The sequence below is a fragment of the Psittacula echo genome (assembly GCF_963264785.1).
Source record: "Psittacula echo genome assembly, chromosome: 3".
NCBI lineage: Eukaryota > Metazoa > Chordata > Aves > Psittaciformes > Psittacidae > Psittacula > Psittacula echo.
The window spans coordinates 107094196-107106869 of NC_137736.1; the positions used below are offsets into that span (position 1 = coordinate 107094196).

General features: G+C 42.4%; 1 protein-coding gene and 1 long non-coding RNA gene across 6 annotated transcripts; one reads left to right on the forward strand and one right to left on the reverse strand.

Moving 5' to 3' along the window:
* Positions 1-1387: 1387 nt before the first annotated feature.
* On the reverse strand, positions 1388-6290 carry RPL21 (ribosomal protein L21). Of its 4 annotated transcripts, none has more exons than XM_080612419.1 (6): positions 6215-6290; positions 4990-5068; positions 4359-4420; positions 3122-3234; positions 2330-2480; positions 1388-1525 (listed from the first exon to the last, which is right to left on the reverse strand). In XM_080612419.1, exons 2-6 carry the CDS (start codon positions 5054-5056, stop codon positions 1436-1438), a joined length of 483 nt encoding a protein of 160 aa, XP_080468545.1. In that variant the 5' UTR covers positions 5057-5068; positions 6215-6290; the 3' UTR covers positions 1388-1435. The 4 variants fall into 4 exon arrangements, with proteins under 4 accessions (XP_080468545.1, XP_080468548.1, XP_080468547.1 ...); XM_080612422.1 differs by having other exon boundaries at positions 6210-6233; XM_080612421.1 differs by lacking the exon at positions 6215-6290 and adding an exon at positions 6079-6205.
* Positions 6291-8021: 1731 nt separating this feature from the next.
* LOC308218384 lies at positions 8022-12015 on the forward strand. Of its 2 annotated transcripts, none has more exons than XR_013956368.1 (3): positions 8022-8157; positions 8799-8880; positions 11963-12015. It is a non-coding gene; the product is annotated as an uncharacterized lncRNA (long non-coding RNA). The 2 variants fall into 2 exon arrangements; XR_013956369.1 differs by lacking the exon at positions 11963-12015 and adding an exon at positions 9145-9223.
* Positions 12016-12674: the final 659 nt, after the last annotated feature.

The window sequence follows — 12674 nt, forward strand, 5'->3', positions numbered from 1 at the left end:
TCTTCTTCAAGGCATTTCCAAAGTCATTCCAACAATATAGCCTGTTCTATCTTCTGAGATGGAAGCTTGGAGAAACTTCAAACATAGCATCGGCTCACTGGTTCTTTGAGCATTCAGTACCTAAAGCCTGTCACCCTTAAATACCAGGCCAAGCCACACAATGAATTCAGCGTCCAAAAGCTGCATTCCATGAGAATGGGAGCACTCACAATTAAGTGGTAGGTAAGAGCAAGCAGCCATTAATCCCTTAATCGATAAACAACCTCTACAGTTTGACACTTATGCTTAAGGTACCTCAGAATTAAGGGCAAAAGCAAACCTCATTCTCTCCCAAACTTACTAGCTGTCCTGCAACTACATATTCAACATTTTTTAACAGTCAATACCTACAAATAGCTTGAGGTCACTAGCTTCTCTAATGTTACTCTACATGTAGACATTACTGGCAGCTAAGCAATGCCGTACACCACACTTAAAAAGGTAAAATATTACTTATCCATATCTTCAACACAGTTAAGATAGAGTTTATGCACTTTCAAAGGACTACCCTCAGCAGTTTCCTTAGCACTCCTCACAGTCCCAAACAACACTCACAAAAATAGCACTGGTTAGTTAGTAGTCAGCTGAAGATTTCTTCCACTTAAACGCTGGGTTTTGTGAAGGAAGTATCAATAGATCAGTGGGATGAGAGGAGTGAGTTAGAACATCCAGGGAAAAGTTTAGATTCAACAGACATGAAATAAACATATAAAAGGCAATGCTCAGCTATGACAGCCAATTAAAATGATAAAAATCAAATCACAAAGGCTGGCAGTTTTGGAATTAAAGCCTTATTTCTAAACCACTATTATTTCATAAGAATGCTTATTGGCCTGAGGTGTTCTAAAAACCCTTTCTTCACAGGTTCCAATGGCAAAACACCAAAATCTGCCTGCAGGCATTTCTTAAGAGGCTGCTTTCAAAAACTGTTTCCACAATTCTTTGGTATTAATCTGAGGCCCCTTGACCAAAAGCTTCTATCAATGGAATCTGAAGTTTGTTATCCCTTTTCCCACAAAAAAAAAAAAAAAAAAAAAAACAACCTTCAAGTGACACTGTACAATTCTTCACACATGTCCTCAGTTTACTGGTGAAATATTCCACATTTTCTCATATTGCCTCATGATCATCACTAAGCTTTAGCAAGTTTCAGTGTTCCCACAATTTATGGTGTCTATGAATGACTAAACTGATAAGCAAAAGCTGCAAATGATGTAAATGACCAAGCACAATGTAAGGCAAGTTGAATAAACAAACGTCAGTAAAACAGAAGGTTTCTAAAGCACGTGTTAAAAAACAAAACAAAAAACCACAAAAACCAGCCCTGAAGGAATCAGCCACAATCACATACACTTGTCCAAAACCAGATCTTTAATTTACTTCTTTTAAACGTGCCTTATGCCATGAATTCATAAGGAATTGGCTCCAGAAGCTCTGGGTCCTTGCCATTAGTTCTCACAAAGTGTGCTTCCCTTGGTGGAGCAGGCTGTAAACAAAGAAAAAAAACTCATGGCACTAAAACTCAAAAGCAACCTTATAGAAAATTAACTTTGACAACCACTTAACACCTTGTTTTATTGACATTACAGCAATTTCACAGTTAATAGTTTCTTGGCACTTTGATTCAAAGAACAGCAGCAAAAAAATTATCTGCTAGGAACTGTGCCTGACTTTGCTGAATGCAAAATCCCTACACTTTACCCTCCGTAATTTACTAATCTAAATTAACACAAACTGATGTACCCTTCAGTTTCAGAAGCAACAACTGTTATCTCACTCTCTGAAGTCTAGCTAATTAATTGTTTTCTTCAGGGTTACAACAGAAATTGTTGTAACAATCCTAGAGATCAGTCAAAGCTGCTGCAGGTCAGCAGCAGAACAGCTGTGAACTTTGTTCACAGCCAAGGCTGCCATCTCCACCCAGGAACACCACAGGTCTGTTCAGGCACTAAACACACTGGACAGCTCAGAGGCAGACACACTGCATGCTGCCACTCTACTCTGAAAGAAAAACCACCAAAAGTAACTTGGGTTCACAGTCCTTCTGCAGGAAGTGAGGGTGGAAGCAACAAACACTTCCACACAATCTGCCATAGACGTGGGGTTTTCAGAATAGGTGGGTTTTTGGGGGAGGGTTTGTCTTTGAAAGACACAAAAAGAGCTCAGAAGCAGTGCAGCATTGTTATTTTGGCAGAACACAACATTTTACTCAACTGGTTTGGTTTTAGCTGTTTGGGGGTGTTTTCTGCGAACTGAATCAACCATGTGTCAACTACAATAAAAATATTACCTGGCGTTTCAGTTGAACCCAAATGCCTTTTTCTTTTGCTTCCTTTTTCTTCCTTTCATTCTCCTTCACACGCTGCAGAAAGCTGTCTCTGCTCTTGGAATGTTTAATATGCTCAATGCGCACATTGATTCTCTTGGCAAGAATCTTGCCCCTAACAAAAGAAATCAGTTTTAATCTACTGCACTTGAAAAAAGGGCCACTTCAAAGCTAGTTTTATGGCCCTTAGAGGAGTAACTCCACAAGCAAAATCACAGATAATTTTTCTTTAAAGAGCAATCACTCAAAATATACTGCTGCAGATGCAAACCATATATAACTTTGGTAACTGAAAGCTTATTAATATATAATAATGTGCTGACAATTTCGGATTAAGATTGTGGAGAACACGCACATCTTAACCTTGTAGCATACAAAGAACTGTGTTACTATTGTATTCCAGTTCCTGGAAAAAAAGACAACCAGTTGTCCTTTTCTGTCCAAGCTGTACAAAAATCCAGTAAACAGAGCTACAAGCTAATACTTAAAAGGGCTTCAGTACCAAAGTGAGATTTGGCTGAAAAACCCCGTTAGGTAATGTCACTTTATGTGCTGCTCAATAAAAACTGTTTCCTCTGACAGGATCCAAGTCAAATGAGCATCATTTGCCTGGGTTATAAAAAGGATATACACTTTACCCACCTTGAATGACCAATCAAGACAATAGCTGTCTAACTGGCAAAGTGAAAGGAGGGTGCAATTACAGATCAACTTGCCTAAACACTAAGTTTCAGGAAGTGGAATTTCAGTACTTACTTGACCTGTTTGTTAACAATAATGCCCACAGCGTGCTGAGTAACATTATACACCCTTCCAGTCTTGCCATGGTAACACTTGTGGGGCATACCTTTTTGAACAGTACCCATACCCTGTTAAGAGGTAAAACAAGAATAAAGTGTAAACTTTAACTTGGGGAAGGGGAAAAAACCAAAAAGTATCACCAATGACTTTTCTTTCAGAAGCTATTTAAAGTACAGATTTCAAGTTACTTGAGATTCATTTAAAAATACTCACATTTTATTTGTACATTAGAATTTATAGCCATGCATTTGTATCTGAAGACTACCAAACTTTGCTGTGACAATTCTGGTTGCTTTCAGTGTCGGTGAAATGACTGATCACTTTGCTTTCAGCAAGCAATCACATGAGACAATCATCATCAAGCTCCAGTGTATTGAGAAGTATTAATTTTGAACAGTGCAGTTCTCAAAAAGTAAAACAAAAAGCATGCAAATTACACACCATCTCCTGTGTGATGGTTAAAAACTCTGTATTTCAAATGAAATGAAAGGATTCAACAAAGTAGGAATCCTTGGTGAATGACTTTCAGATTCACTACAACTTAATTTTGAAAGTACAGTGGATTTTAAAGGACAAGTTATAGAAAATACCAAGTGATGGAAAATGCTGCTTCACTTTTCTCCTGTATTAATATATACAATGTATCCTTACATTTACTTCCTAGCTTCTAGTTTTAATACGGCTTAGCAATGCCGATCCCTGTACATTCTTATTTTAAGTATAGTCCTACAGTGATACAGGGTCACAAGACATAACTATCAGCTACACCACCATAACAGCTCTTCTGACTAGCAGCTACAAGTCAGGCAAGACAGAAAATCTACTGAAATGACAGGGGAGGTTCCTTTCAAAACAGCAGCAGCACCTGCCGTACAGCAATCCCAGTATTAGACATGGCACCTGTCACTCATGTTTTTCAGCTGCACATGGGAGTAACAAAGCACAGCCAAATATTTATATATACATATATACACATATATATATAAAAATAAAACCCTACATAAACCAGTGTGACACTGAAGTGTTACTCCTGGTTCAGGAGCGCTGCTGTGCCAGTATTGCTTCAAAAGTGAGTAGCAAGTAATTTTATATGACCCAAGTAACAACAACAAAAAAGACCACCTCAAGAAATTGGAGACTGAAAAGAATTACACTGCTTTAGCTTTTAACTACATAGCATTATAGAAAGTACCTTGATATCAACTATATCACCCTTCTTGTAGATGCGCATATAGGTAGCCAGAGGGACAACTCCTGTTAAAAGACACAAATTTGGATACTTATGAAGGCCCTGATTTCACACACACACAAAAAGGGGTGGGAGACAATATTTCAAATATAAATTCAATTTCAAAAACCTAACACTGAGAAATCAAACCATTTTTTAAAAGCAGTAATTACCTCTTCACATACTCCTAATTTAAAAAAAAAAAGTCCAACTAACTCAGGAAAAAAAATACAGCTTTCCTCTCACCTCCAATGCAGAAGCTGGAAAGGCACTAAACTATAGACCACTTCGTTGTGAACACAGCTGTTCTCACTGCACATTGCTAAGAAGCAAAAAACTGTACATTTTTTAACTCTTGAAATATTTTCTTCACCTTCAAATTAATTCTCAAGCACTGACACAATCAGTGTTGTTACTGTCAAGCAATCAGAATCCAACGCATAAGCTGCAAAAGCTGACAGTTTACTTGTGTATCATGCAGCAGTTTTTAGCCCAAATTGTCAGAAATCATTTGCCACAAGCCATTGTTTTACAACTGCTACCTAGGGACTGTTAACATCCAACAGGCAGTGTTCTTACTGTAAGGTATACTCACCATGTTTGCGAAACGGCCTTGAGAACATGTAACGTGTCCCCCTCCTCTTTCCTTTTGTGTTCGTCATTTTGGCTTATTACTGTAAAAATGAATGCAAATTATTCAGAACCAGGAGCTGACTAAAAATCCAACTGACAGCATTTTCAAACCCTTCAGAAAAATCAAGACTTCAAGCTTATTCAGAGTGACACCACTTCCAAATTGCTGGGTCTATTCACACAGTGCCATTAGCTTAGAAATCTACAGAAAGAGGTATTTTTTAAAAAAGGATCACATGGTAACTCAGGTTAGAATGCATGTTAGCAAGCTACCTAACTCAACCTTCTACTTAAAACAAGGTCTACTATGACCAGACCAGGCTGTGCAGGGCTTTGTCCAGTCAAGTCTTGGAACTCTTCAAGGATGGAAAGACTACTGCACAACTTCCCCTCTGGGCAGCCTCTTTGGAGGCCCTTCTCATTATTTAAAACTTTCCCCTTATACCCAGTGTGAGCTTCTCATTTTACCTCAAGCCATTTGTCTCATGCTTCTGTTTCATGCCCCTGTTAACCACCATGCCTGTGACACATGTGGCTCCTGCCACATGTCCCTACCTTGCTCACGGGGCTATCAGGTGCCCCCCAAAGAAACTTCTGTTCCTGGTGGACTAAATCTAGTTGCCTTAGCCTCTCCTCACATAGCATCCACAAGGCATGAGTCCTGCCCGTGGCAAGGGAGCTGGAACTGATTTTAAGGTCTTTTTCAACCCAAACCAGCCTAAGATTCTGTGATTTACGGGTCGCTATGTAATCTGGCACAAGGTGCGCACATGCTCAAGCAGACCGGACGCCAACCACAAGGTCCGTCAGCGAAGGCCGAGCCCCGCTGCTCCTCATTTCGAGGCCTACCTTGGGAGGCTGCCACAGCCGCCCAGGCTATGCAAGGCCGGGCTGATCGGGCCTGCCGCCACGTGTGCCGCCGGCCCGGCGGAGCCGCACAGCTGCACCGCCGCTGGCCCCAGCGGCTCCTCCATCCCTCAGCGGCCTCCCGGCCCGGCGCCCCTACCCGCAACCTACAGGCCGCGACCGCCTCACTCCCTCAGGCCCCTACCACAGCAAGGCCTCGCCGCCCCAGCCGGAGCCAGCGGCCACTCGGCCCCGCCACCAGCGCAGCGGGACGGGGCCCAGCCGCCTTCCCAGGCCGCGGAGGCACCTGAGGCCAGCAAGAAGGGCTCAGCGAACCTCACCGTGCGTCCTACAAAATGGCGTCCCAGGACGAAAAGAAAGAGGCGGTGCCGCGGCCGCACTTAACAGCGGGGCCTTGGCGGGGCTGCCCGAGCCGCGCCTGAGAGAAACTCCGGGGAGGCGCCTGCCGCCTGCCTGCGTGCGGTAAACCCGCTGCAGGCAGCTGTGGGGCGTGGATCCTGATGGACAAAGACGGGTCTGTCAAGCTGTGGTTTCACCCGTTTTCTAGAGCAGGGACAGATACCGGTTTTGTCATGGCCGTGAGACGGGGCTGAGGGAGGCTGGCAGCGGGGTGGCAGGGAAGCGTTGTCTGTCAGAGACCCCAAGGAGTGAGTGCTGTGTTGGGGTGGCTGGCCTGCTGTCCACAGGGAATTAAGTTTGGTCGTGTTAACTATAAGAAGCCAACAACATTAAAGAAGCACACATTAAAGAGTCCAGAGTGAAAATGATCAGAGGGCTGGAGCACCTCTCCTGTGCTGACAGGCTGAGAGATTTTGGCTTGTTCAGCCTGGAGAAGAGAAGGCTCTGGGGAGACCTTAGAACAGCTTCCAGCACCTAATGGGGCTGAAAGAAGGCTGGAGAGGGACTTTTTACAAGGGCAGGTAGTGATAGGACAAGGAGGAATAGCTTCAAACTGAAAGGATGTAGACTTAGATTAGGTGTAAGGAAAAAGTTCTCTACTGTGAGGGTGATGAGACATGCCACACTGTCCAGAGGAGTTGTGGATGCCCCATCCCTGGCAGTGCTCAACCCAAAGCTGTCTGTAGGTCTGTGAGAGCCTTTTGCTGCTGTGTGTCTGTTACAGCTGCCTGACTGGAGACCACGTAGTCCTGGACAGGAAAGCATGGTAGGAGAAGCAAGCCAAAAGGCAGAAGCCAAAAGGCTGCTCAGGTTTAGGCTTTCTTATTGTTATGGGGTTTCTTCTTATTATAATGCCATCATCTCCAATTGGTGTGGCAGATGTTCCACAAAGATAAATTAGGCATGGATTCTCAACAAAGAGCCTTTATACAGCCACAGGTTGCATCAGCTGTGTGGTGCCTGAAGATGGAGCAGGCTGATGGGCAGCTTTCAGAGCTGCGGGCGTGATTCACTGTGTTTGTGCATCGTCAATATTGGAGCAGACAGGATCATCATGGGAAGCTGATTGCAGGGAGTGAGTCAAAAGAGGGCCTCCTTCCCCTGAGCTAAACACGCAGGGACAGTTCAAAACTTGTCTCGGCAAGAAGCTACCCTGCTACAGGAATTTCTGTTTTGAGTGAAAGCAGCACTTATTTAATTTAGAGGAGGGATGATTACTTAAAGCTGCATATAAAAACATATTTGATCTTCTGACTAACTTCACAGTTATTTTAATGTTGTCTTGCAAAACTTAAGCCCTTTCTATCGTCATTTTAAAGGTAGTTTAATATTTATGGATTGCAAGAATGGATATGGAGGACTAAATACACTATCAGGTTCTGCCTGCAAAGCTAGCTGGTAGGGCATGTTATGACAGACAGAGGCCCTGTCTCCACATGAGACCTCTTGGAGTAAAGTGTTAAATTTAGAAACACATGTCTGTATTCCAGCTCCGTACCATGAAAATTCTAGATTTTGGAGCACCTGATATCTACACATTGAAAATCTGTATCATTTAATATGCATTCAGCCTAGGAACCATGAAACTTCTCCAAGCGTGAAGATAATTATGAGCCTGAACAGCTCTTAAGCAGGGAAGCATATTGGCAACAGATAGAGAGATGTCAGGGAGGATATCAAGCAAAGTAAAGACAGGAAGCCAAATCCTAAAAGGCATTATTGAATAAAGGGAGATAGGCGTTTTCAGTGAGCTGAACACCTTACTCTTGCCAAGGGTTGACATAGAGGGCATATCTCCACATGGAGCAGGAAGGAGAGGGCAAGAAACTCCACATGTTGAAACTCCTGTCCACGTATACAGCATGTAAGTGCAACTTGTAAGGGAGCAGTAGCTGTGAACTTAACTGAACTCTCCTTTATTTGGGGCTAAGGAAGACATTCAGGATTTGCTACTTTTTTTTTTTCCTGAATAATTGCATGATGGGCATATTCAAAATTTCAGTAATGTTTTTATTCATAAAATTGACCTTGATTAGTACTTTCTGGGATCCTTGTTCGGCTCCACATTTCAAAGAAACAATCATGTTTCAATGTTTATTGGCACTGGGCAAGCTGTCTGGGTCTGATCCAAAAGTCCATCAGTCTGTCCTAGCTACCAACATTTCATACATGCTTTCCCCAAACTGTGGCCTCCTGAGCGCTTAAAGGCTGCAGAGCCTTTGTATGTTGCTCACAAAAGGATTTCTTAATAACAGCTGTCTCCAACAGATAAAGGTGCACAAATTGTGGGGTGAGCTGTTGTCTGGAAACTGGAGCTAGCAGCCAAGCAGACATGGGGGAGACCTGCAGCTCTACATTCCAGACTTCAGGTGCTCCCCTTACTGCCCTGCCTCATTCCCTCAGAAACCCTGGCTAAACTGCTCTTCCTTCATCAAACTGCAGTTGTAAGATCCAGATTCCAATTTTTCTTAGGCTGTAGAGAAAATACCTTTGGTTCTGTTTCAGAAACACATCCTCAAGACTGGGGTGAATGCGACTGGCAACGCCCATCTTAATACGAAGATCTAAAACCCCATGAAGGTCCTAGGTAAGTGCTCCACCCATTAATGTGCTCTGGAAATCTACTACACCATGGTAGACTTCCTCCCATTCTCTCTGGCTTGGAGGTACAGCAAGACAGGGAAAGCAGCTTCAGTGAGAGCCAATTCAAAGTTGCTGGGGAAAGGCGCTTGAAAGGGAGGGCTCATTAGAAGTCAGAGGAGTGGGGACTAGATAAACATCACTTTGTTTTTCAGAGTGGAAAGTACCATGCCAAAAAAATAAATAAACCCCAAACATTTCCTGTCCCCAGGCTCCCACATTCAGGATTCTGGTATCTTTGCTGGAAGAGCCCCATTTTTTTTCTGACACTTCTGTGCAGCATCTGGCCAACAGCTCTCTCTAAAGAATAAACGTGGTATGGTGATTCTGCACATGGGGTTGTCAGGAATCCTTCACTGAAATTTTAATGCACAGTGGGATCTGGCTCGCTCCTGCGCTCAGAGGACCAAGTGATACACAGAGAGATCTGGAGTGTGACATTCCATTTGTGTTAGGTTATGCAGCAGGGGTGTGGAAGGAATTCAGATTAATGAGAGTTTGTAAAGGGCTCTGAGGTGAAAAATGAAAAATATTCTCCTTCAGTAGGGTGTAGGTCTCCTGTGTCTCACATGATGCATTCATTGCACGAAAAAAGATAGCTAATTACGACTGGAGCAAAATTTTAACAGAAATAACTGAGAATAGGTGTTAAATAAAGAGGATTGAAATCTGCAGTTCCTCTTGTGATAACACTGCAAAACAAGGAGTCTAAATTGAAAATCAAGATTGTGAAGTTAATTGGCTACCCCATCCATTTAAGCACTTTTGATCAGAAAGTTACTGACCAAAGTCATCTGTGTCACCTCTTGAGTTGACCGTTTTGTTCTGCTCTTTGCTCTTTCCAAAGGAATGGAGTTATGTGGCATCTTAAAGTCATGCTTCTGCTCCCTTTCATGAACTCTTTAGCTCCCTGATGATTCTATCTCTAACAACATTTTATTTCTGGTTGCCCAACTCCTCATCCACAAAACCCACTCTGTAAATATAAGCCTGAGCCTAGTTTCATGGGAATTAAAATCAATAAAAGTTGAGTCTAAGCAACAATTCACCTTCCAAAAATGGCTGCACAAACTCCTTCAATGGTTCTGCTGTGGAATTGCAGAGGTGCCTCTACAAGTGGCTGTACTGAGCTGCATTGCCAGTGAGGCATTCCATGGACAGAGGAATGGGAAATTCCTTTCTCAAAGACACAGCATGTCTTTGAGAGAAATACAAAGGCAAAAACTGTATAGACCAAGAATTGTGATGGGGCCCACCACATCACACACGGGGGAAAGTTTTTGTTACACCAAGGTTACATATATGTTAATTCAAAACCTTACTAGATGCAGGTAGATTGATACTGAAGCCAAACAAATGGCCTTTTTTTCCATCATCTTGAGTACAGAAAATCTGAAATATGAACAAGTTCTGTCATTCAGCTGCTTATTTGAGTAACATGGCATTCTACTTGTATGTGTACGTCAGTGAATACTGCATTACTGACCACGCAGAAGTCATCAGGATCTTCCAACTACTCTGTTGTGTAACTGACCAGCTTCTCATGGGTACCAAATAATACAATCAATTTATCAAACTTCATTTTAAAAGCAGTTAACGTCCCTTTCCTACCTTACTAATGGAGTGGCTTCTCAGGAAGCCAGTTTCCTCAATGCAGCATTTTCTGAAACTCCTTATGGTACCACGTTTTTGAGGTCACCTGTCCCTGTGGAACTTCCCCTGAGTCCAACCCATCAAGCTAGGTACAAGCAACTCCTCACATTGTCAGCATCAGCTCACTGTTTATTTAGCTGTTTTCACTACATGCAATTAGCCACGTTGGCTGACACAGCTGGTAATTACAGATACCTTTTTCTCCTTTTTCATGGTGGAACTGAGCTGCTGCAAGCAGTAAATCTGCATGAGATGGGGATTTTTGTGGGGCTTTTCTTTTGATAACATATTGAATACAAATATAGAATTAGCATTAAACTATATTTTTGAAAATTTGTTTTTTCACAATCCCCCTTAAGCTCTTTGCTGGCCCTCTTGGGAGCTGTTCACTACAGTTGAAGAAACACCTGGCTTAATGATTAGGAACATACTGCTATTTTCTCTTTATTTGTTCATGTCTGATCTTACATGTACTTCTAGCTGGAAGAACAACGCTTGCCCTTTTTCTGTGATTATTTACACAGAAGAATATCCCCTTTACACCTTCATTGTACTAAACTAAATAATCCAGGCTCTTGGAGCCTCCAGACACATGGCAGGCTCTGTGCATTTGCTCCCATTCCCACACATCTCTCTTGAGTATCAGTGACTAGATTTGTACACAATAGTCCCAGTTAGCTTACTTATTACTGCACTCATTATTTCTGAGATGCTTCCTGTTATTACTGAAATTATCACAATCCACAAAACATAAAGCTCCTGGGGTTGATATTTTATTTGTTTGGTTTTTTTGCTGGCTGTAGATGTTTTAGTGCTTGGTCTTAATCTGCTAGCGGGAACTAGGAGACAACGTTTTAATCTTAAACACTCAGCAATGGCAGGCCTCAGTGATTTTGTTGGCACAAGGTCAGTTCTCACATATTGATGATTTTGCTCAGGTAAAACCTGAAGTGTCTTTGAAGAACTTTTGTCTATAAGGAATAAACAGGACAGAATTGGCCTTTAATCACTTTAAAATAGATTGGCCAAACCAAAACAAATACACTGTAAGAAAAGCTGCAGGCTGGCAAGGGCCAGATTTAGTTGACCTTTTCCTCATCTGATTTCTAGCATGTGACTATTTTATTCACTATAAAGTATAATTTTAACAGAAGCTTTACCTGTGCCAATTAGTCTTTCAAGACAGGCTTAACTTCGGAGGGCAAAGTGATTCAGCTTTAAGTAGATCTCAATATAAGCTTTGCTGCTGAAATGTGATACCTGATCTAAAGTGTCACATGTAAGAACAGTTTATTGTAATGGCACACTGAGTTTGAACTGATGAAATCTCACTGAAACTATATTACAAAACATTTTTTTTTGGTGCTAATTCTCAGGTGAATTTGCAGATGACACCTAATTGTTGGGAGCGGTCAAATCCTTGGAGGGCAGGGCTGCTATTGAGAGGGACTGGGACAGGCTGGAGAAATGCGCTGCAGGAACCTTGAAGTTTGGGACAGGCAAGCACAAAGTCCTACACATGGGTTGGAATAACTCCACACAACAGGACAGGCTGAGAGCTGGCTGTACAGGAGAGGGCTTTGCTGAAAAGGACCTGAGGGTGCTGGTGGATGACAGCAATATGCCATTGCTGCAAAGTCAGCTACATCCAGGACTGCATTAGCAAGAGGTTAGCCAGCAGGGCAAGGGATTCTTCTTCTTCATTTGTCACTTGTGAGACTATACCCAGAGTATAAATCCTGATCTGGGCTCCTCAGGACACAGAAGACATTAATTTACTGAAGCAAGCCCAGTTGAGAGCCATCGATGTGGTCACGGGACTGAAGCACAGGGACATACAAGAAGGTGGAAGAGTTGGATTTGCTCAACTGGCAGAGAAGGAAATCTCTCTTCCACTGTTTCATGGGAGGGTGAGGAGAAGATGGAGGCACACACCTCTTGGGTGCACAGCAGAAGGACAAGAAGCAATGGACAGAAGTTAGAACATGGTAAATTTCTGACTCAAAATAATAAAAATGTTTTTAATGTAGAAGTGGTCAAAACTTCAATTGGGTTGCTCAGAGAGAACGTGGAATTCACATACTTGGA